The sequence below is a fragment of the Gallinula chloropus genome, assembly GCF_964237585.1.
Source record: "Gallinula chloropus genome assembly, chromosome: 7".
Lineage (NCBI taxonomy): Eukaryota > Metazoa > Chordata > Aves > Gruiformes > Rallidae > Gallinula > Gallinula chloropus.
This window is the reverse complement of record NC_140092.1, coordinates 5,063,938-5,089,185: the sequence shown is the minus strand read 5'-3', so window position 1 is coordinate 5,089,185 and position 25,248 is coordinate 5,063,938. Positions and strand designations below refer to the sequence as shown.

General features: G+C 39.7%; 1 protein-coding gene across 1 annotated transcript in view; it reads left to right on the top strand.

The window, feature by feature from the left end:
• Positions 1–17,932, top strand: part of BOD1L1 (biorientation of chromosomes in cell division 1 like 1) — a 36,485-nt gene extending 18,553 nt beyond the window's left edge. The window contains exons 12-25 of the mRNA XM_084266977.1: positions 150–219; positions 2,801–2,844; positions 3,764–3,845; positions 4,916–4,995; positions 5,561–5,642; positions 6,599–6,672; positions 7,806–7,881; positions 7,962–7,996; positions 9,837–9,882; positions 12,764–12,798; positions 12,905–12,989; positions 13,438–13,591; positions 15,289–15,432; positions 16,512–17,932. Of these exons, the coding sequence (XP_084123103.1) occupies positions 150–219; positions 2,801–2,844; positions 3,764–3,845; positions 4,916–4,995; positions 5,561–5,642; positions 6,599–6,672; positions 7,806–7,881; positions 7,962–7,996; positions 9,837–9,882; positions 12,764–12,798; positions 12,905–12,989; positions 13,438–13,591; positions 15,289–15,432; positions 16,512–16,620 (1,116 nt within the window). The 3' untranslated portion in view covers positions 16,621–17,932. The remainder of the gene's footprint in view (positions 1–149; positions 220–2,800; positions 2,845–3,763; positions 3,846–4,915; positions 4,996–5,560; positions 5,643–6,598; positions 6,673–7,805; positions 7,882–7,961; positions 7,997–9,836; positions 9,883–12,763; positions 12,799–12,904; positions 12,990–13,437; positions 13,592–15,288; positions 15,433–16,511) is intronic.
• Positions 17,933–25,248: the final 7,316 nt, after the last annotated feature.

Genomic DNA, 25,248 nt, shown 5'->3' with positions numbered 1-25,248 from the left:
TGCCAGTGTTCCTTATTAGTATTTGTGCTGCTGTCTTGAGAAGGCTTTTAAAGACTTTTAGAGATCATAAGACAGTGTGAGGGAGTGGAATGAAACATACTTGTTCTGGTTATCTTCAGCATGTTTGTTTGTTTATATATTGTGTTTAGCCACAACAGCCTGGAAGTCCAAGAAGTGAAGAGGAATATGTGGATGCTCATACTAAAGAGTTTCAGAAAGGTAATTTTTATTCTATTAACAACTTCTCCTACTGATTTGACTATGATTTATGATGGAAGGGTTGTAGATTCTATAGATATTATGTGTAGAGAGTTTGAATCAAAGCCTGCAGAAATCCTCTTGATATTTCTAGGAGCTTATGTGGCTTTGCATTTGGTTTCTGGGAAAGGAGGAGGGGTCAGCCTTTTCTTCCAATATGATATACTGGAAGAAAGGTGGAAAGCATTTAGGATTTTTTTAAAAGTGGACTGCTAACATTCTGTTCAAAATCAATAAACACAGAAAAATACTTGCCCAGGAAAGATAGGGAAACTTCCCCAAGTATGGCTTTATTCCTTACAAACTTACAACATTCCCATTTTGGGTGTTGTGACAGGCCCAGTGGGGATACAAGAGTAAGTACTGTATGGCTTAAGTCACAGATACTTTACAGAAAGGTGGTGTTTCTTTTTTCTTCCTTGCTTTCCAAAGATTAACATATTTCTGGCCATCTGCTGAAATTTGAAGAGCGTTTATAAGTAGACAATTGCCTAGCTGGAAATCTCAATTAGTCAAGCTGAATCTGAATCTGTGCTCAGTAATTCCTTTTCTATGTATAAAATTAATTTTCAATAGGACAAAAAGAAACTCAAAAATCTGCTAGTTCCCAAAAAAATCACATTATTTTAAAATGTGTTGCAATTGTTTGGCTTTCTTATTAAAGCAGAAATAAACCCCTATTCTGTTCCCATCTTGATGGATTTTCGTGCTCCAGATGCATTACCAAGATGTTTACAACACCACCAGATGAGAGTTAATCCTCGGTTAATGGAGTGTCAGGCAAAACTAAAGTGAATTCCAAGAGGTACCAGCAATACTGCTGCATATAAAGGTTAAATATGCATTTCTTCTTATGGGAAGTTGCAGCTGAAAGCCCAGATGCCATCAAAGGACACACTGTAAAGCTCGCTTCTAAATTTTTAGACATGCATGCCAAAATAGCCATTTACCAAATAGAAAACAAAAATAGGAGTAGGGTAAGATAGAAGCATTGGTATGAAACTTTGGATTTTATTTTTTTTTCTTGGGGTAGGTTAAATTCACATACTTGGTTTAGTGGTGGCATATATTTATCTCTGATAAGAGACGTGATCAGCTCACAAGAAAGAATATGTAAACCCTGAGACTGGGTTAGAAGAATGTGGACTTCAGGCACTTCAAAGAAACCTCACAGTACAGAAAAATCTGGTTCAGCTTTTCTATCTCCTGTCCTGAAAAACTCTGCAACTTCAGTCACCCAGACAGACAGTAGTACTTAAAGTTTAAATTGTGCAGATTGCACTAGCTGTGTGATAATCTTGTTCTGTGTAAAATGTTTAATGAAAATCCATTTGTTGTGTAAATCATGTTGGATATGACACACACGGAAGAATAATGCTTTGTAGCTCTGGTAGAAAGTGGGGTGGGTTTTTTTTTCCCTCCATCACACAATAATCTCTCTTTATATATCTATATACATACATATGTACATCTAGCTCAACATACGTAAAAGGAAGTTGTTTAAAAGACAAATGTGTGTTCTGTCATGAGTATGAATAGCAGACATAGTAGTTTTAGTAGTCCAAGATTTCTTGGAATGTAAACAAATCGTTGCTGTTTGAGTGGGTAGGATCTAGCTCTTCATTTGACACTACTTTAAAAATTGAAAGATGAGCAACTAAAGAGTCTGGCTGTGGAAGAACTGTTGCTAAAACACGTCGATTTAAGAAATGAGCTACGAATTACATTCAGTTGTATGTAGAATAGAGGGGTGTTATTGGATCATAGGTTTATGTTCCTAATGTAGCTGGAAGGCAAACAGCTTAGAATGTTTTAGCATCTTTTTTTAAATAAGAATATTAATGTATTGCTTTTATGAATCAGACTTCGAAGGGTTTTGTTAGAACACTCAGGCAGCTCCTTTATGATTCTCTTTATGTGAAATAGCTTTGAAAGTTGTGGAATGTTTTTTCAGAAGCAGAGCACTTATCAGCTCCTGTAAGTCATAATTATTTTCCACATTTTTGTGATTTGGAAGGCTGGGGCTCCACTTTATCAGCAGAGTCTAGCAACTGGATAACTTCCTCATGTACGCTGAATCAGCTACAGGTCTCACCAGCACAGTTATGTAAACTTTTAGTTATCTGGAAGCATAATGTTACAGTTTTTAGCACGCTTGACTTCACCCCATGAGCCAGCAGCTAGGGTTGTGATGGATAAAAATGTTGTTTGTTCAAATGCTAGAACTGTATTTGAAGTGTCAGAGTTACCATATATTTCAAAGATGATGGCCCCATGATTGCCTGTATTTTTAGCCATAAAATGATTCTCAGTTATCCTGTGCTTTAGAAATCCATATTCTTTCTTTCTTTCTTTCTTTCTTTTTTTTTTTTTTCAAATACTGTTAAAGAGAAGATTGGATGCCTCTTATTTCCAACATTGAAAGTAAGTTTTATATAGTTTCAGGTACTCTTGAATTGTTTCAGAGAGGTGAAGCAAAGGATGCTATGGTACTTAACTCTTGCTTAGTTTTTCTGATTATTTTGTAATTATTTTTTAATAGATTTGCTGCAGCGGAATATTGCTGTAGAAAAAGAAACATTTCATGTAAGTTCTTTGTTTTTTTGCTAAATCTGTGGTGGTTTTTTCTTGCATTTCCTTCCATTTACACTGAATAATCTCTAAAAGAAAATACGATTTTTGTGTATGCAGAGCCTTTGTTGAGGCTGTGCAGCTGGGTAGGTTGATGTCTAATTAGTCTTTAAAATTTGCTAGTAAATGAATCTTTTTGCATTGTTATTCCACAGTTTATGACTGTTGCAATACTGTTGTTCACTGGCAGAAAAGAGAAGTTAGATTTTTTTTTTTTTTTTTCCCCCTTGAGAATAGAGGACAAAAATTTGGGTTGTTCTTGGGGCTCTTGATCAGGACTAGAAACCTGTTATTTTAATGTGGTCTGTTATGATTTTGTGAGAACTTAAACTTAGTATAACAGGGATGCTTGAAAAAGTTGCAACTGATGTGAATTGTTTCTTGTGAAGCAGAAGCAAGACCTTCAACACAAATGACAAGCTAAAAATGTGTTTATGGTTTCTTAAACAACAGAAGTAAATTTATTTATTAGTATATTGTGAAGCTGCTGGACCACATTCCTGGGTCTAGTGAGATACTACATCTGTTTCTGCATATGGGTCACTCCTTTTAAGTCTAAAACTACTTTGTGTGAACTGCCATGATAAACTGCTGGTAAAGCACATAGTAGGGTGCTTAATTAGAACTGAAACTTCTTTTCATACAAAATGCCAATTAGAAATTCTGCAAATACTACAATCAGAAGCTGGTTTATGACACAATCCTGTAGTAGTAACACTAATTGAGCTTTAGGAATAAATTGCTTTCTGTTTTAATGTATGCTGTGCTTGAAAGTAGCAAGCAGGAAAGCTTTCTCCCTTCTGTGTTTATGAAATTTATGGGGAAAAAAAAAAAAGAAGTTAAGGAGTTGTCTCTCTTTTTGTTTTATATGTAGGTGGAAAACTTGGCTACCCAGGTAACTGAAGAACATAGAGCTAAAGGAATACAGTCTTCAGGAACAATGGATAAAGAAAAATGTAAGTGATACAGAACTGCATGAGTTTATGCAAAGGTTTCTGCTGCAAAAGAAAGCTTTACAGTGATTAGGCCACAAAAAAGTATTTTGGAGGAGAGAATGGAATATGAGGAGTTCCCACCTCCAAAGTAATTGTTCTTCCTAAAACACCTTTTAATCCTATGTTTAAGATATTACAAATGTAATACTGCACAGAGGAGTATTATGGTAGTTTTTTTATTTTAAGTGAAGAACCTTTATTGTTTAATCTTTAATTACTAATTTTATCATTTTTAAATAAAGCACAGGGAAGAAATACAAAGCTGAGGAAAGTTGATAACCAGAGGAAAATCTAACTGTTCAGTGGGCTTTGTGAGGCTGGATGCTGCCTTCTGTTAGACTGGAAAGGAAAGAACTAAGATTTAGTATAACCTTGTATCTCTAGAAGCAAAAAGTGAGAAGGAAGTCAGTCCAATCTAGAAATGTTTACATCATTCAATGAAGTGAGATAAATTTTAACTTAGAATTAAGTGAGACATTTGGTTAGCATCATAACCACGTGTCTTCTTACGTAAATCTATTCAAGCTCTGCCCTCATGTTGTTGTAATTTCAGCATCAGAACAATTTAAAAAGAAAAACCCTATTAGGATAATTAATGCCATTTTTTGTAAGTTTTTATTCTGTTTCTAAGATGATTTTTTTAAATTTCATTTATTAGAAGCCAGGCTATATTCTTTGTAGTGTCCCATATAGTGTTAACTGCTTTCTCTGTTTCTGGGTGAGTTCAAGTTAACCTTCATGTTTTTTCTTGGTGTTGTAGTACCTGTCAAATTTGAAAATTGAGTTTATCTTTAAAACAAATGAACAAAGAAGTGCCACAAGAAACATGGCATCCTTTTTTTGTAATTGTTTTTTCTTCCCTTTTCAAAGAAGGCTTAGCATAACTTTCTGTTCATATTTTTGTATGTAAGATGCTGCTTTTCAGATTCTTTTGAATTGCTCTAATGATGAGCTGATACAAAAGCAGCATCAAAATCTGACAAATGCAGAAGGCACTTATTTAACATTTGAACTTGTTTTTGTTTTTGCAGGCAGCCAGCCAATTACTCAGGATGGGAGAAAAGATGATGAACAAAGTCAGATTTCCAAAATAAAGCCTGATAACATCAAGGTATTTTCAAGAACATTCTCTTAATGTTCTATAGTTGTAATGTAAATAAGATTGAAGTCTTATTTCTGAAGTGGTTTATATTAGGAGGTATTTTCATTATGAACTTTAAAGTACTTTTTCATTGTCTTGAATACAAAACAAGTGACTAAAGAGTGTTGTTATGCACTTTTCAAGGGGAAGATAATTTAAAAAAAAGCAGGGCTGGTACTGTATGCTAAGGAACTTGGGATCACCTGGAGCATTGTCAGTTTGGCATCTTCATGGTCAGACCAATCAGGGATTTTATCCACGTTCTGGGTTTACACTGATCCATTCTGTGTCAAAATAGGAATTCAGGACAAATTAAGAATGTGTGTAGAATATTTGGGATTATTTAACACACTGATGCTGATGAGATTTATGAGCATCAAAGTCTTTAAGGGACATTACAAAAGCCTGATGAGTAAAATAAGTGCTTGTGTATTGGGTTTGGCAGGGTTGTTTTGTTGGTGTGGTGTAAGTAACTGACAGTGATCTTTAATTTGTGGTAAAATGCTCCTTTTTTTGTTGTTTCAAAATAATGTAGGAAGTTGTATCAGGCAATGCAGCAGAAGTGTCCAAAGAAATCAATGTGAAGCAATCACCTAAAAGTTCTATGGAAGAAAAAGGTAATGAAACTACCTGCTCTGGGCAATTTTCTGAGCCCATATTGAATGGTAATTCCTCTTCCTTTTGAATGCTTCTGAGAGTAGTTATGAACTTGATCCCATCAAATGCTTGCATATATTCTCTAGTTGCTGTCTATTCTCTTCTTGTTACCAAATGATGCATTAATCCTAGCTGCCTTAACAGTGAGAGCTGTACTATCACCCATTCACTCCATTATTGCTTCAGTATGTACCTTGGGTAGGAGGGTAACTGCAAACAAACAGGTAGGGGAGTAGCACAGGCATTGTGTGACAACAGCTCCTCCCAACTCTGACCACAAATAAGAGGTGTCCTTCCATGGGGACATAAAAAAGAGGACATATTCACCATCAAAATGGGTCCTGTTTGTTGTTGTAGAGAAACCAGCCAGGAAAGAGTGTGCAAGTTGACTTAATTGCACTAAAATAAATAAGAAAAGATGCTGTGTCCAGTGTTGATACTGGCTTTGGCATAGCTTCAACCTGTTTTGGTGTGAACAGGGTATCTTCCCTGACGTTAGTTTGACCTATTAATAGTTTAGTCTCTGCAGTGAGCGTGTTGACAAACTGAAACTGTTATGCAATGAGCTTGTATCCTCAGCTTCCTGTTACATGGGACATGAGAGAAAACTGAATAGCAGCTTGTGTTTATCTTAACATTTTACAGTGGGTCATCATCTCTAGCTTTTGTTTTTACCTTAAATAGACAATAAGCCTAAGATATCTAGTGTAAGGGAAGCATTCTGGCAGACCAGTATGTTGTTGCCACAAGGCAAGTAGTGTTGAATTTTTTTTTATTGCTATTTTTGAGGAATTCTGGTCCAAATCATGAAATAATGCTTTTAGTGCAGAAGTTATGGCTTGTACCTTTTTCTTTTGTCTAATAAAAACAAAGTCATACAGTTTGTCTCTTACTGTTTTTTTGTTTATGTGTGAAGATGAATTTACCATTGAGGAGGAAATTTCTGAAAAGGAAAAGCACAGTCTAGAATCAAATGAAAATTCTCCAGAGGTGAGTTCTCTTGCTCATGTTAACTAACTGAGATTAATCAGGTTCACACTGAAAATAAGTACTATTCTATTGACAGCAGTGTTAAACCTTTGACTTCACAGTAAAGAAAAAGCTGTGAAAATTTGTTTGATACTGTAAAGTTGACTTTACCAAAGACTCATGTGGTTCTGTCACAAAGTGTGTGACCAGTAGCCTTTACTTGCTGATTATTGCAAAATGACTCTTCCTAAATTTAATCAACTTACAGATTTTCTAAAAAGCAATTGTACAGAGCTGTATTGTATAGAAACCACGTTTTCTGAAAACCTTGTAACAGTTGAGTCACTAGTAAATATGACTTGGCTTTACAAAAACATCACTCAAATTTTTGAAGCCTTAGTTACCTCTTAGGTGAGTACTTGTGATACTGTACAGTGGTGGTTGTTAACACATGTCTGAACTGCAGAGGGTGAAATTGCTGCTGGTCCCTAGAAATGGACACAGTTCTTGTAAACTTGTTGGGTTTTGTCTTTTACTATTTTTTGTCTCTAGTTTGAAAGTGAAAGAAAACTTAGAGACTAAATTATTACACTCAAGGCTTGGTCCACTGCAGAGGGAGACGTAGCTAGACTTTAGTGAACACTGGATGAGGCACTTAACCTTCTTTCCTTGTATACAGGAGGAAGTCTATTTTTGGGGACTTTGTGGTCTGAGATTGGGGATATTTGTGACTTATCTGAATATATTCATTACTTAAAGTTGTCTTTCAAAGCTTAGACTTCAAAGGAGCCTTTCTTTACTGAAGTCCCTGTTTATATAGAGAACGGCACCAACCTGTATGTTGGCATAATTAGGATTTTGCCTTGCCCAACTGTTACATGGATGGCATTGGGAAAAGGGGTCACAAGGTACAAAGTTTGGGGTTCTTGTAAGAACAGCAGTTCTTGCTGCTGTTTAGTTACATCAGTGGAATTCATAATAGATTGTTTTCATAGGTTTCTTCCTATGAAACCTGACACATCTATCCCTTCAAACTGACAAGCTTTTCATCTGCCTCTGCTGCATTGTGACATTAGCAATCTTTGTCTTACATTGGTCAAATGCTAAAAGTCTATTAGAGTAACTGAAATACTTTTCTCCTTTACCTTCTGTAGGAAAATCAGCCTGTAATTGTGAAAAGGAAAAGGGGGAGGCCTCGTAAATACCCTCTTGAAACTGTACAGCCTGGTGGTAAGTAGTTCATAATACCTGTGTGGAAAAACAAGGAGAACACCGACGTTCAAGTTCTGAATTCATATTTTTTCCCTCAGGTGGGGAGTCAAAAGCTGATATGAGCAGTGGGAATGTAAGTGCCTTTATTTTGTTTGGGTGCTTTTAAACACAGTAATTCAAGAGCCATTTATCTGTTTAGCAGTTAACAGTATGTCAGAAACTTCTTATGGAAAACTTGAAAACAGAGTTCAGTCTCAGCAAACAGCTATTTCCTAGTATAACTGAATTTTGTAAGCAAAATGTGGTACTAAGTTGGAACACAGCAAATAACAGGATCAAACATACTATAACATGCTTAATACAAATCTAAGTGTTGCACAGACAATCAGTCTGATTGTACACAGGGTGAAAACCTGATTGTGTGCATGTGTCTTAATTTGCGCTGAGAGTAATTTTGTCCTGAAGATTAAATGACTTTGTCTTGAAAACTTTAGATTTTTGTCCCTACTGAACCTATCATAGTAGTAGCTTGTAGGAACTCTGAATATCTGTAAAAAATAAGTAGTATGTAATGTAGTTGTATTCTCTATGGTACAGTTCATTCAAAAGATAGGCATCTGCTGGTTAGTCATTTAAGAACTCATGAAACCCGCCTCTGTCTTTTAAAAATCTTAATTTTTAACCCCACACAAAGTACATTTACTGCTAAGAAATTGTTCTGGTGGGGAGTGTTTCTACCATCCAGCTGCATTACAGACAGCACAGGGTAGTAATAGATCAGGTATAGCTGTGGACTGCAACTTGTTGGATTTATTCTGGTGGAAGGCTCTTCTCTTGGGGATTCCTGCATGACAGGATAGACAGTATTTGTGTAGAAAAGAGCTGATTTGAAAAATAAAGTTGTATGGAAAGTTATTTTTTCTGCTTGCTTGCCTGGTGAGGTGCCAGCTGGCATGGGGGTCAGTTTATAGGGAGCAGGAGTTCCCATCCTGACTGGTTCTGTCCCCACAGCATTTCAGGCAGCCCTTTGGGTTCATCTACACCCTGGTGGAATGGGTTTTTTACAGAAATCCTAATATTTCCTAATTATTTTTCCCCCCAATACTAATTTCATGGAATGTTATTTGAACTGTTGTGGGGTTTGGAGTCTTTTTTGGGGGAGTTTGGGGTCTTTTTTTTTTCCTTTTTTGTGTGTGACCTATTTATTATTGTTGTTTCAAATAAGAATTCAAAATAATTTATAAATCCCTTCAAAATAGATACACCTTGGCACCCTCAGTACTGGAACAGAGTCATCTTGTTCTAGTTGGACTACTTGTACCCCTTCATCATGACTGATTGGTGTGTCAGTCAGAAGGAATGATACCTGCCCTCCCTCTGAGATCTTTGTATGGCACTTGCCCCTAGACTGCTGTGAGAAGATGTAGCCCCTTCAAAGAAAGGGTAGTTCAGTAATAAAAACAACTGGATTTTTTTGGACAGTGATCATAGGAGATGACATTATTACACATAATTATACATAACTCTTCCTGCACTCTGGGTAAATGTAAAATTCTGCAGACTTAGAATTCCACAAATCTGCACCTGCGATTACATAAAGTGACTGCACTAAGCTTTTCTTTTTGTCTTGTTGATAATTTAAGCTTTCAGGAACTTAATTTAAATTGCTTTTAGCTTTTTGCCTTCTAATGCAACATTTTAGTGTCAGAGAAGTTACTGAAACTGCTATGATTTCTCTTGTTTATGGGCTGATTTAACTAATTTCAAATTTCTGTCACAAGTGGAGAAATGCACAGTGCTATTAAACGTCAGTGCAAACTTCTATATGTTCATTGGAATGTTCATTTTTCTTAGATTGCAGGTGTGGTCTATGAATGGAAGCAAGTTTCTGTGTTTATGGAATACTCTCCTGGGTTTTTCTGATTTATTTCTCTTTTTCTAAGTTAAAATACTTTTTTTTTTTTCAATTTCAGCTGCAGTTTCCTATCTTTACAAGTAGAGGAAAACCCCCTCAAACAGGTAAGCAAATGATACCTGCTCTAACAAAAGAAAACCAAAAAACCAAACCAAACAAACTAAAAAAACCTACACACTGGAGAATTAGAAAAGGCTCTTCCAGAAAATCACATAGGTCCTTCCTAAACATCCTTTCTGGCAGCCAGTTTTATTAGTGTGTGAAAACATCTGAGTAAACAGACAAGTGAAGACTTGCCCAAATTCCTTCAAATGTAGCAGCTTAATAAGAACTTGTTTCAAAGATGCAGCAGCACTGTTAGATGTAGAATATACTGAGCAACTTGTTTGTGTGGATAGGCACGTGGCAGGTTGGGATCCCGTTTGACTGTTAGTGACTGTTTGCCATTTCTGCTTATTTTCTTTCATACAGCAACTTATCACACTGATTACATTAACTTATAAAACTTTGAATTTTGTTAATTACACAAAGCCACAGATAAAATGAAAGAACTGAGTGGTGGCTTGAGGGGATATTTATCTTTCCTTTCACAACTGCTGTAAGATATTTGAAGATTATCACTCAACTTCACTCAGAAATTCAGTTCTAGAGCTTCAAACTAAAGCCAAATGAAATAGGTGCTTTTTGATTTTTTTTTCCTTCCATGTTCAGACCTCTGATTTTTAAGAGGTCAAACTTGGTGTATTTTAGACAGCATAGAGAATTTTTGGGGGGTGTGGAGTCTGTACTGCACTGGTTGGTTAAATGTGTCTTTAATTACAGCCATTCATAAAACAGATTTTTGAAAACCATTGAGGAAGCAGATGAAGCTGAAAGGCAGGCTAAAAAAAAAATGTTTTAAACAATTCCAAGCTTTCATGCAACAAATCTGAGAAAACAAGTATTCAAAACAAATCTGGAGCTTCCAAAAGCTTTCTAGAGATACTGATCTGGCTGCACTGCACATACGGACTATTTCCTGTTTTCTCCCCATTTGTTTAAGCATCAGCTTTAATCCAGAGGCTTCAGAGCTGTCCCTGGAGGGTTTGCTGCCTGTGTGGTACTTGGTTTCTCTCAACTGCAAAGAGAACAGGCAAGAATAGGGAAAAGGTGTAAAAGTGCATTCTGGTGTGCTTTTTATTCCAAAAGGCAGACACCTTGACTGTCTGCTTAGTGCTTCATTTAATGTGTTAAGTAACACTGTGTTTTTCAGGTAAAAAAGGCTGATGTCACAACAATGTTAAGGGGAGTGTTTAAATTGGCTGAAGCACCTTGTTAAACTTTTCAGCATCTGTCAGCACTCCTGTGAGAAAAGGGGTTGGGAACCCCTGGCAGTGGAGAGGAAAGAAAGCAGAATCCCTCTGTGCAGTTCACTTATTCTGGTGATCTCTGGGTGTTGTGCACAAGGGTTTGCAGCAGGGACAGGCTCATGTGTGTCTGCTTCACAAGAGAGTTTCTCTTTGGCCAGTGCAACTCCTGCAGTAAAGAGACATCTGGTTTTTGAAGGCAGCATCCTCCTGTAACACTGACACACAACTTGAAGCTAAAATTACGTTCCACTAATCAGTGGTTGCTGCTGTTAAATTAGTAAGAATATTTTTTAATATTATAGCTGCTTGGTTTTATACTTGAGGCAGAAGTAAGTTTTCACATCCTAAAGAGAGGGTTGTGTCTGTTAAGAAAGGCATGTCTCATGCTGACATGGAATATTCTTCAGTCAAAAACATTTTCCTACAGATTTGCCAAAATGTAACAGAATTTTTAAGTATCTGTCTGTCGAACACAACAGAACTTGTAAACGTTGATTATATATTAGACTTAGTTTGTGTAAAACACTTAATACAGTGGATGGTCCTATGTTTTATTGCATTTCTTTATTGAATAAATATCTTTCTGGCTTGTTTCATTTAATTTGCTTTTGTGTAAAAGTTTTTCCCAGTAACCTTAACAAAAGAACTCTAAAGAATTAGTGAGTGAATTGTGGATTACAGTTCTGCTCTGAGATCTGTTTTTGATCCGTTGCATTGACATTCTTCTCTGCTGTATCAGTCTGATGGTGATGGTTTAGAATTTGTGTCACCTTTTGTGTAGCTTTGAGAAAATAAAAGTAGGCAGCAATTTGGTATAAAACCTTGCTTTTGTGCAGGTTGCTCCTCCTCTTCTGTTGCTAAGGATTTTTGTTCTTGGAGTGCTGCAGATAATTCCAGTTGACAAGAACTCAAAAACATAGTGAAACAATCTTTTTCTGATCACAGTCAGGGTCAAAGTGATCAGCATCTCCCATGGAGAGAGGTCAGGTTGAGACATGGGTTATAAGTGTGTTTCAGCTTGCACAGGCCAGTCTGTCAGTGGTACTGAACTGGAAATAGGAAGTACCTCAGCAAAGTCAGTCATGAAATTGGCATGCCAGATAGTACACAGGTTTTAAATACAGTCTCTTTGAGCTACAGCCATCTGTGTGCTTCACCATGGGTGTGGTTGAGCACTAGAACAGATTGCCTGGAGGGACTGTGCTTGTAGACTCTCTCCAGATTGGATTGAACAGGATCTTGAGCAGTGTTATCCGATCAATTCATGCTTTGAAGGAGAGTTTGGGCTAGATGACCTCCAGAGGCCCCTTCCAATCTAAATTTGTCTGTGATTCTGTAACTGGTTGACAGTAGTTAAAAGGGGTAAGTAACTTTTGCTTCACCATTAAAACAGCATATGCAACAAAGCAATAAATTATGTCAGTCATATGAAACCTTACTAATTAAAGTACTAATCATTGCTTCAGTCTCTGTAACAAAATACAACAAAGCCATAATCTAAATTAGATGGGGGCTGTGTTTTCTGAGCTTCTGAACCATTTACACAAATCTGACAGTTTGGAAGAACTCCTTTTTAAACTGACCCATGAAAGATTTGAATCTCAGGGTTAAGTTTTGTTCTTTTCATTCTTTTTAGGTACAGACATATCTAATAAGAAAGAAACAACAAATGTAAGTGCAACCATTTTAATCTATGAGTTTATAAGCAGTATGTAATGAAAAATGTCTGTCTTCTGTATGAATTAAATTGCTCATGCTTCCATTTTATTGTTTTCAGGAAGATGAAGCTGAGAAAACAGAAATGATTGTGAGGAAAAGGGGAAGAAAGCCCAGGCGTTCTCTGCTTCCATCAGAGGAAACTGGTAAAAACAGTGAAACTGTGCTGCTCCTAGCAGAATGAGAAGATATTACTGTGCCTTTCTGATTGCTAATAGCAACAAGATAAGCTTTATTCAATTTTCCTTTCTTGAGAAAAAAATCATTGAGTTACAGTAGGGTAAATATTATGTAAATACGTGTAAATTGCTGTAATCTCATGTCAGAATTGCTACATCCCAGATGCTTCTATAAAGCCTCATGAATTTTCTATGAATTCTGGCTAGGAGCTGCGTAAGTAAACTGTGGTTGAATGTGTTAGCAAGATGAAGTCAAACAAGTGTGAATTTAAAATGTGGAGGCATAAAGGAAATGGAAAATTACTTACTTAAAATGGGATTTGTGAATAGAATACTTTTTCTAAACTAAGTGTCCATATCCTTTTGGAGGGCTTTTGGAAAATTATAGCACATGTGTAAAATTTTACATGGACAGAAACACTGGAGCCAGAAAGAAAACGTCGGAAACTAACATCTTCTGAAGATGAACTAAAAGAGCAGGAGGAAGGTGAGGAAGAAGAGGAGGAGGAAGATGATGAAGCACACGCCGGAGCCACAACTAGATCAGCCACAAGATTAGAGGCACAAAGGTAGCTGTGTGTGTACACTCATCACAGGCTTGTTTTCTGCATTGTTCTCAGTTGTTGTGGGGTTTGATTGGTTTAGTTTATTTCATTGCTTGCTTTTTGCTCTCTTTTTTTCTTTCTTTTTAAATTGTTGAGAGCTTCCTAAATTTTAGTTCTAATTTTAGCACCACTTTTCTAGGGATGAAGAGACAAAAGGGGGGAAGGTGGGGAAACTGTTAGGGACTGAAAAAGACATACTTGAATATGTCCGAAGGTAAGGATTGATCCTGTTGGCAGTCTTCAACCCAGTGATGTCTCAGAAGTTGAGTCCAAGGGCACTTTTAGTTCTGATAGGTAGAAAGGGACCTTGGCTGCACTTCTCACCATTTGATGCTTAGAGTTGGGACAAAGTGAAAATATAATTATCCATGTCTGCTGCTTTTTCCAAATGCTACCCAGGTTAAATGCATGAATCAGCAGTACTGAAGGATTTAACCTCTGAGTTTGCAGATCACCATACTAGAAAGCAATGTTACTGCAGAAGACTAGTGTGGTAGCAAGAGTTCTGCTTTTGAGAAACCATTCTTCACCTCCCTTAGCATAGGTTTACCTTTTTGTAGGCAATCTGAACTATAGCAGAGTTCATCCTCTTAATTTTGTTGTGGAAACAAAGACAGATAATCAGCTTTGGGAAATTTTAATATATGTTGCTGCCATCCAGAACAGAATTGGGAGTCCAGGCTTTGGTTTTATGTTTATGGTGAGCTTTGTAAATTCACCAGATTTACTTCATTCCTAAAGGATGTTGTATTATATGTTGGTCTGTGGGGTTTATTTGAAGCATGCTCTTGAATTCATAATTCCAGAGCTGAATCAGAAAGTAATCCTATAGTCTTCTTTTAAATAAAAACTGTGACAGATCCCACTACCACTTGGGAAACAACAGTTGTGTTTTAGTAAAGACAAAGGGGCTTCCTTTGGTCTCATGTAATTGTTAACTCTAGTTTATGTATGAGTGTTTTCACTCTGCTTGCTTGTGGGAACATCTGTCTCTTGTGTTTATAGATTTGTTTGGTTTGTCTCAGATTTACACCGCTGTCTTTCTAGCTCTGGCAGTAACAAAGCTTCTCTTCCTTAAGGTCCTGCAAACAGTCTGTGTTTTATAAGTAGCATTTAGGGATCATTCTGTGGAAGGGGCTGTTTGCTGCTTCATCTTCAGAATTGTTGGATTATCAGTTTTTCTGACTTAAGTAACCTGTTTTCCAAGCTTATTAAGTTGATCACCAGCAACCAGTTTCTCATGTTGCTGAACTGTTGGAGACAAGCTGATATGAAGCCTTCTCTTGCACTGGATAAGCAGATGCTCTTTTCTGCAGCCTGTTCTCACCATTGCTTCTTCTGTCTTTCTGCTGGTACTACAAGCTATTTTTTTTAAACATGGGTGCTTAGGTACCAGAAGTATTGCAGATTTGGAACTAGGATTGTTATTTAGTGAAATACTAAACATTGTCACTAAAGTAGCTTCTTGATTCTACGTTTGCTGTGAAAATACACAGCTTGGCATTTTGTGCACATTTCTCTTGCTGTTTCTTTTGGCAACTTTGATTTAATTGTTGCAAATACTGTGCAGTCTTAATTTGCTGCACTTGGAATGCAAGAAGAAAGTGACTTGGGTAAAAGCATTTTGTTATATATACATTTCTCATTATTTTGTGTTACAGAAAGCAGCCCAGCAAGCCAACCACACGTGCAACTTCAAAAGGCAGTAGTCCAGGTTCAGTTTCTCCTAGAAAACGGCAGAACCTAGCAGTAAAAAAAAGATCTCCAAGTGACACAAAAGTTAATAAATCTCCTCCATTGACACAGTAAGTATTAAAGTTGAACTCACTTCTCTTTGTTTTGGAAACTGTTACATTGATCCTTTTCGTATATGTAATAGACTGCTTCAGGATCTGAACAGCAGTCAGGCTTCACTCCTTTGTGATACATAAAAGCTTTTAAAGGATTTTCTTCTGTTTACACCTTTTTTCCTCCTTCCTTTAACATTTGGAAGCCTAGAATTCTTTTTCCTCAGAAACCTCTTGGGAGAATCTGAAAATCCTGTTACTTTCTCTTGAGTTACGGTTCTTTCCTGAACAGGGGGAAGAGCAGCTGTAGGTTAAAGCAGTCAGTGGTGATGTGATTCTGATGCTTCAAAGATCTTTCTAAGATCAGCTGATAAAAGAGGAGAAACTCTGAGAGTCCTTAGGTCAAGCTTTGAAAATGCTTCCCTTTCCCTGCTTCCCTGGTGCACTTCTTAACTTTTGAAGTGGAGATCACAGTGTAAAACCCCCAGGGAGCTGTGAACGTGTTGTGCAGTCGCTATTCAGCGTGTAGTTTGTCTGTAAACTCTGAAGTGTGGCAGCATCTCCAAACTGAACCTCAGGAACAGGTGTATCCTGCATTGATCAGCTCTCACAGTTCACCTCATGTGAATTAATTCTCATGTCTATGAGTGTCCATGCAGCCTTACACTCAAGCTAAGGCGTGATGGGCTTATATATGGGTGCTTAAATCCAGATAAGGGTACCTGGCACCTGTCCTTAACTCCCTTTTGTTTATGCAAGGCTTAAGCCATTGCTGCTTTTCTCCTGTCTTTGAGAGATGAGAGTGCAAGGTAATGTATATAATGAACTACAAGTCTTTCAGAAACAGAAAAAGGCAGGAGGAGGAGATACCCAGCCCTAAATTCTAATCTGGAGCACTCTCCAGCAGCCAGGATTAGTATGCAGCATCCTGCAAAGATGTGATGAGGGTTTGTAGGGTCTCCCCATGGGCTGTGCTGGTATCTAATGCTTTAGCAGTAATCTTTTAAATAATATGTCCTGGTAGTTCATCACCTGACCACCCTTCTTGTTTTGCAGGTCATTACACTACATGATAATAACTAATAATGCTTTTTCAGGTTAAAGGTGCAGTCTGCCAAGCGTAAAAGGGAAGACAGCCCAACGGTGGTACGGAGGAAAAGCCAGCAGAGAACAGAGGAGACACCAGTGAAGAAAGCAAAACGATAATCTTTGCCAGCTAGTATTGTTCCTGGAAGAGTCAAAAGGAAAAAAAACTACACAAAAAACACACCAACCATCTGTGCTTCTGTTTCTTTTAAAGCAAAGGGATTTGCACGTGCTTGTTTCAGAGCTCTAAGTTAATCAATGCAGTACTTTTAAGTTAAACTTTAAACAGCTTTATAAACTATTGTTTATACAGAATATTATGTACATTTATTTCAGATGAGAAATAAGTTTACTTTGTATCTGAATGAAAAACAAAGTAGTTCTATATTTTATCACAGACTTGGAAAGTTGGGGTTTCCCAATGTGACATGTGCTAATGCAGATGCTTCCAACCCATGAGGCACCTCTGGGCCTACTAATACACTTTGTATATAAACTTGTACAAATAGGTTGTATTTTACTCTGTGTATGAATTTAATCCATGATGGACATTTTATTTATTATATGGAAAGCATTGGTCTGTAAACTTTAGTATATACCTTAGGTTTTTTTAATTCTCTATTTTACATTCTATGCAGATGTCAGTAGGAAACTTCCCCTCCGCTCCCCCAGGGCTGTCTTAAACCTGAAGTTCTCTAAAACAACCCTCAGACAGTTGGTCAAGTATTTTTCTCGCATGCATTGAAGTAGTTTAGCATAGTGAAAGGGACTCTGCTCCTTTCTGTTCACATTTGTGACAAAGTTTAAGATGTAAATCTTACTAGATTCTATTTTCACTTGTGAATTTACTACCAGCCTCAAGAAATGAATAGTATTAGGTTAGATTTACTCACGGTCAGCCAACAGTACCCTGAAATGACAAGTTTTATTTTGCAACTAAACACCTGTTCTTTCAGTATTTGTCTTTTTCAACCAAGAGGGACCCATCAAAATCAAATATCACTTCTCCTAACTATAGAGCTTCAGCATTTTATGTTACATTTTATACACAGGTATTAAAAATAGAACCTGGTATTATTGCCAGAATCTTTTTTTAATGTATATTAACTCTGGTAAGAGCAAATGTTCAAGTTGAAGTTGTATATAAAGTTAAACTTTTCTTATGATCAAATGTGTCTCTTGTTATGATGTGATAAGTTGCCAAACAATCTGAGATTATTTTAAGTGTTCTGTTGATATTCTGGTTTATAATTAAAAAGGATTCTGGGGGGTTGGAATTTTACTTTTCCCTTTTTTGTTGTTTTTTTTCCTTGTTTTCTTTTTCCTTTGTGAGGTTTTTTTGAACTCATTGTAAGGCGGATGTTTCCGTCAGATATTCTGCTTGGTTTCTTACTGAGATTTTTATATAAAAATTACAAAATGTTTGCCAACATTCTGAGTTGCCACTTTATTTTTTATTACCCTTACAATGTATTGCTGTGAAACTTGTTTTTACAAATCCAGTTGGTTGGAGGTATAGCCATAAGCTTTACCTGATTAGTGTCTCCAGATGTGTACAGGTGCTTATGTTTCAGGCATATAAGCAGTGGGGAAAGGACCTAGCCATTAGCCTGGCTTAGTCCACTATCAGAGCAGGTGCACACAAAGTTTAGTTGTTTTTTTACTAAGCAAACTTGAGTGTAAAAAAAACCCACCCCAAAACAAACAAAAAACACCCCTCTCTGCTCTGAAAAAGTCACTCCTTTTGATTTCTGCCTTAACTCTGCTGCCATACACTACTACATGCCTTGCTAACAGACTGCTGGAATACACCCCTGTAATACCAGCACTGATCAGAGAATCATAGGGGTTGGAAGGGACCTCAAAAGATCATCGGGTCCAACCCCCCTGCCAAAGCAGCTCCCCACCTCATATTGCACAGGTCGGTGTCCAGACGGGGCTGGAATCTCTCCAGCAATGGAGACTCCACACTCCCTGGGCAGCCTGTCCAAGGGCTCCCTCACCCTCCCTCCCTGGGTAAAAGTTCTTCCCCATGTTGGTGCAGAACTTCCTATGCTCCAACTTGCAGCCATTGCCCCTTGTCCTGTCCCCACAGACACTGAAAAGGGGCTGCCCATTCCCCCTGCATCCCATACTTCAGATATTTATAAACATTAATAAGGTCCCCCTTAGTCTTCTCTTCTCCAGGCTGAACAGACCCAGCTCACTCAGCCTTTCCTCATAGGGGAGATGCTCCAGGCTCTTCATCTTTGTAGCTCTTTGGACTCTCTCCAGGAGATCCCTGTCCTTTTTATACCAGGCAGCCCAGTACTGGACACAATACTTATGCACTTCTTCACAGGCAGTTGTAGGGTAAGTTGAACCTTTCCCCCCTTTTCCCCTCTTTTCCCTTTGCCCCTTGCAGCATGTGTAGGGCAAAACTGTAGATTTCTACTTGGCCCTTGTTCTGTAAAGCCAAACAGATGGAGCTGTTGGGGTTTTATTTGGTGCTTCTGAGAATTTTGATTGTATTTGGAGTTTGGTTTTGTTCCCTTACACCTGACTCAGGAGGTGCAGAAGGCAAGTTACTGGCATTTCATTCCATCCCCTCTCTGCTGACAGAACAGTTTCTGTTTACATATTTCACAGGTACATCCCTTCTGATGGATACGACTGCCCAAGCTCCTTCTTCTGTTGGATCCTCTCCCCTGACTGCTGCCTGATGCCCTCAGTAGAGAAAGAAGTATAACCCTGAAGATTGGTGACAATCTCTGACCTGTCCTCTGTCTCTTCCACCGTCCTTCTCCTTAGCAATAGGTAACACTTAGGAAAACTTTTTTGTCTACGGGATGTATCTTTGCTCATTCCTTGAATTATTCCATAGTACAAAGGCCTCAAAGGAATTCTCTTTCAGCCAAAGCAGCACTTAAATGGGGGGAAGTGCCAGTTCCACACACTTTGAAGTTACTCCTCATGCTTCACTCACTGCATGGTGCATGAGAACACCAGCTGCTTATTCCTTCTCAAGGAAACTAACACAGCTGCTGCCAGGTCGCATCACTGTCAATCCATGTGAGAACTGCTGGGGGGTGGGTTGTTTGTTGCTTAGTAGTTTCAAGTGTCTGTCACCTAAATCAGTGTTACCCTTCATGGCACAGTGGTGCTCTGCTTGGGCACTGAATGTTTACACTTTCCAAGTCTTTCATGCAGTGCCTCCCACACTGGAGGTGGGGGCAGAGGAGTGGGGCTTTCCTTTGGGTGCAGCAGGAGGTGCAGACACCTTGTTCACAAGTTAGGCTTGCAGTCCAGCTTGAACCTTAACATAGGTGTAAAGACACTGTAATTTCCTGCCCTTGGAGAATGCACTGTTCTGCTCCATGTCCTCAAAGGGATGAAGAGATCTGCTTGAGGCAGTTGGTTGTGCAGGATACCCTGCAGCAAACCCTTTGGCTGTGTTTTTTATGTTGCAGTGTCTGGTTTTGTTCTGTTTTTTCTTTTTTTTTCTCTTCTTCTAGCTCCTTCTGGAACTGCTTCAGTTCTCTGACGGTTCAAATACTGAGCAAACCAGAGATGTCCTGGTGGAAGATGGAGCTCAAGTTCCCCCACTGAGTTTTACAGAGCAAGAACTTGAGTCCTGCTTACTGTGCCTCAGCTGCCTGCATTAACCAGCTGATTGTTGGCTAGTTGACAGCATCTCTTCATATTTTCTAGTGCATTCTACATCGAGGTTATTTACATCCCTTTAGTGTCTTCAACCTAAAATACTATGGTGTTTTCTACTATATAGAGTATAAATTGTACAAATGGAGTTTGGCTGGAGGTTTTTTCTCTAGTGGTGTTTTTTTAAACCAACTGAAGGGTCATCAGTAGAAGTTCATTTGCTGTTTTCATCTTTTGATGGGGTCTGGCAAGCTTCTAACTCTTGCAACTGGTGAAATTTCCCCTCTAGAACCTGATCCAAAGTCAGTAGGTACACTCAGCAGCTGGGACAAGGATTTTGCTGATACTGGCAGATGGCTGAATGCCTCGATTTTCTATTCCAGCAGCTTCTCCAGTAACACATCTCAGTAGGCTGGGGCGGCGGGGTTGAGTCTATGACATCCATCCCAAATATACATGTTCACTGTTTCTTCCCTCTCAGACTTCATTCTGAGAGCATTGTGTACAGACCAACCTCTGGCCCTGATCCCTCAGAGGCTGCATACTGTCCTCAGCTGCCTTCATCCACCCAGAAACGCAGTAAAAATTTGTGCCATAAGACTTAGCAACCAGCAGCAGTGAGTGCTGCAGGTCACAGTGACTGCCAACAGATGCACATGGTGGTGCAAGACCAATGCAGGCTGGGGTGTCAACACTGAAAGTGTTCAAAGTCCAATACCTGTATCAAGTTCTGCACGGGGAAAGGAGCATTTGCCACCACAGATTTCTCTCACATCTGTCACTCTGTTGAGAAGAGGTAGTGGGACCTGTGATGCTGAGAGTCACTGCTCTGAAGAGGATTGCTGCCCTGAAGTGGAAATACACGAGTACTGTGTCCAGTTTTGGGCTCCTCACCATAAAAAGGACATTGAGGTCCTGGAGCGAGTGCAGAGAAGGGCAACCAGGCTGGGGAAGGGGCTGGAGGGCAAATCCTATGAGGAGCAGCTGAGGGAGCTGGGGGTGTTTAGCCTGGAGAAGAGGAGGCTGAGGGGAGACTTTATCACCACCTACAACTACCTGAAGGGAGGTTGTAGAGAGGTGGGAGATGGTCTCTTCAGCCAGGTGACAGGAGATAGGACAAGGGGAAATGGCATGAAGCTGTGCCAGGGCAGGGTCAGATTAGATGTTAGGAAAAAGTTCTTCACTGCAAGAGTTGTCAGGGCCTGGAACAGGCTGCCCAGGGAGGGGGTTGAGTTACCATCCCTGGATGTGTTCAAGAAAAGGGTAGATGAGGTACTTAGGGATCTGGTTTAGCTTAGGATGGGAATGGTTGGACTTGATGATCTTCAAAGGTCTTCTCCAACCTCGTGATTCTGTGAGTGACTTCTACCTGTCCTTCCAAAGCAGCAGAGTTCTTTGGAGCTGTACCTGCTTGTATTGTAAAGATGGAATTGAATGGGTAATGTTTTCAGTTTTATGATTTAATATGAGCATATTCATACAGCATGTGATCGCTCCAAGCTCTTGGTAACTTAGGTATTCTCAACGTTGCCTGCTCAGATTGGCTCAGAAGAGAGTTACCTTCACAACTTCCACAGCCCTCCATCTAGTTCAGTTGATTGTAGCTTCAGTTTGGAGGAAATTGCCCGTGTCAGCCTGCTGCAGGTTTTGGCAACTTCTTAAAGACAGTGTGCTCCCTTCTTGCAGTGGATTCCTTGTCCCAGCTCTGTACGTCACAGTCCATTACTTCCATCAGCTTCTCAAAAATCCTGGGCCTGTTTCAAGCAGCGTGTTTTTTCTACTAAAACATGAAAGTTTAAACACCAAGGAAATTCTATCCACATTCTAGTCTTTATTTCCAGAGTCTGGTGTTTCACCAAAATTCCTTGAAAGGCTATGTCTGATTTAAAACCCCCCCCTTTCTCTTTCAAATCTCAGCTTTTTAGCTCTTAGCCTTGCTGGCTTTGTGAAGAAAGTCCAAAAGAAAAACATAATAAAATAGAAATAAATGTCTCTCTGGGAGTCCCCAGATAGCTGTATTTAAAGCTGGGAACATAACGCTCTTGCCAAACAACCAAGGAAGAAAAATACAGTTTGAAATGGCCATAACTTAGTAGGGAAGGAATAGATTGTTGGCACTGAGCGTGCAATTAATTAGCCTAGGGTGGGGTTTCGTGGACAGGGTAGCTCAAGCTGCTGCTGCAAGGCAGTAGGAGACAAGTAGGGGCTGGAAGGGACCTCAGGAGATCATCGAGTCCAACACTCCCTGGGTAAAGCAGGATCACCTAGAGCAGGTTGCACGGGACCACAGCCAGGTGTGTTTCAAGTATCTCCAGAGAAGGAGGCTCCACAACAACCTGGGCAGCCTGTCCCAGTGCTCTGTCACCTCAGAGTGAAGAAGTTTTTGCTCATGTTCAGATGGACCTTCCTGTGTTTGTGCCTGTTGCCCCGTGTCCTGTCACTGGGCCCCTTCCTCTTGACATCCACCCTTTAGGTATGTGTAAGTATTGATCAGATCCCATCTCAGTCTTCTCCAGGCTAAACAGACCCAGCTCTTTCAGCCTTCCCTCATATGAGAGATCCTTCAGTTCATCATCCTCATATCCCTCCAGTGGACTTTCTCCCTGTCTGTCTTGAACTGGGGAGACCAAAACTGAAGACAGAACTCCAGATGTGGACTCACCAGGGAGAAATAGAGGGGGAGAAGAACCTCCCTTGACCTGCTGGCCATGCTCTTCTTAATGCACCCCAGGTATCATTGGCCTTCTTGGCCATGAGGGCACATGGATGGCTCACACTAGTGCTGAATTGCACAGTACAGGCTGCTGCACCAGGAAGCCTGAAATGTCCTCTACAGAACAAGGCTGAGGGTTAGATTTTTAATGGGGCCAGTTTATAAAACCAGCTGTTGCTGGGGCTGTGCACATGCTGCTGCCTGCACAAGGAAGATGGCCAGGTGGCAGGGAGGGGATGTGGAATCCCCTTTCCCTTGTACCATAGGTTTGGATACACTTCAGGTGCTCATCAGGGAGCAGGAAAGCATCACCCACAATGAGGTTTTCTGGTTTGTTTTGTGTATCTGGTGTGGGTTGGCAGCAAAATACACTGGCACTTGAAAGCCCCTGTGGGAGCAGTGGGGGGGATGTCACTGGGGGGGATGTACTACTCTTCTCAACATGTCACAACCATCAATTGTGAAACCTGCAACTTCAGGAGTGTTCACAGGCACCAACAGAACTCTACTGAGAGTGAACAGAGAAGGGAAGAGGCAGGTGTCCTGTGGGGGCATCTCTGCCCTTCCCATCCATGTCTCTTCTCAGCAAGCTAAGGTACTCTGCAAGGTCAAAGAGCTGTCCAAGAGCCCTGATCCCTAATGTCCACAAATGAGTGAGTTTTCCACTGGGGAAATACAAACCTTTCTGTCAGGACTTCAGTCTGGTGATCACATACCTGCTGCAGCCATGGTGAGCTCTGTTTGGGACTTCTCCTCTTGGAAGGACACAACAAAGTGCAGCTCTTACCTGGATTAATCAGCCAGTGGGAATAGAGCCAAAATCAACAACTCTGCCATGTATTTGAGCGTACTTGGGGTCGTCCCTAGTGAGCCACATGGATGGACCAAAACTGAACCTTCTTTTTAAACATGGTCCCTCTGCTCCTCCAAGAGCCAGGCAGCACAGGCTGTGCCTCTGTGCACATACTGAGGATGTTGCTGGGAATAAGAGAAGAATATCAATGTTGTCTTGTAAGCTGGGCCACGTAACCCTCTAATGACATCCCTGCCTCTTCTGGGTTTTATTGGGATGTCACACATGCTAGACGTTGATTTCTATAAATCCAGACATAGTTGAAGTTCTTAATAAGAGAAAAACACTCAGTGATCACGTTCATGATGCTCCAGGACCAGTTCCAGTATATAAGTTTTTAAATGTTAAAGTTAAATAGTCATTCCTGCTCCAGTGCCCAAAGCAAGCAGAGACCTGGAACGTGGCTTTCCTTTCAGACAATGATAGGTTCACTCTGCTCTTTCTACATAAACAAGAGCTAAGAATTGCTCAGGAATACAGTGCTTATTTAATCCTATCCAGCCAGGATTTTTTTCAGGCTAAATAAATAGGCACTATAAGGCCACTTAGAAAAAAATTAAACTTAAAAAAAAAAAAAAACCAACACATTTCAACTATTTTTGAACTTAGAACTCTCTGCAGCCCTCAAGCACTGGAGAGATCCTTTTGGGGAAGCTGGAATCAAAAAGTCAGACAGGACTCCTGCACTCATGGGCACGTTCCCAGTGAGATGCCAGCTCCTGTCCTGGATCAGAGCGGGGCTGGGTGACTGACACTGGCTGTCAAAGTGCACCAGCAACATGCATGAAGGTTGTACCTTTCCCCTTCCCCACTCCCTGCAGCAGTAGGTGCGAGGGGGCAGCCAAAGAGGGGGCTGGAGGTCGCAATGAGTTGGTTCATTTCTCTGTGGAGGTCTGGCACCAGCAGCTGCCTGGTAGCTGCTCTTCTTGGGAGGAGGCAAGGACTGGTTGGTCCAGTGGGCAGGTTGTTCCAAGTTATTCCAAATACATGAGAGGTCTAGACAGACCCTCCAGATCTCCAGCAGTGGGAATCCCCCTTGTCACCAAACCCTTGTTACTAATTAGATTGAAAATGGGCTTTTTTCCTAACGTGAAAATCTCTCTAGCAGTTTATGTCTTTTATTTCCTCTCCACAGCAGGGTGCTACCCCCTCCAGGACTTTCATTTTGCTTAATCCAGTTCTGTCACCTTGCTGTTTTCAAAAACTGACACCATTTCTGTTCTCAGCTTTCCTATGTTTTCTTTCCCTCTTTCCCCACTAAAAGAAAAAGGAAGAATGACACAAAAGCCTCAATTTAGAAAGAAGCATAAAGCAAAACTTTCCTGTTTAGAAACAAACATATAAAACAAGGAGTGCTCTACATTGAGAAAAAATGAGGGGTTTTTTTTCCCCACTGCTAAGACACCTATGAATTTATTATTATTATTATTTGTATTTTTTCATACAAGGGCTTGGGATTTTGCCCTGCAGTCAGGCTTTGCAGGTATACATTAGTTTGCCTTAGCCTGGAGCTAACAGACCAGGGAGCCTCTTCACCTGTAGC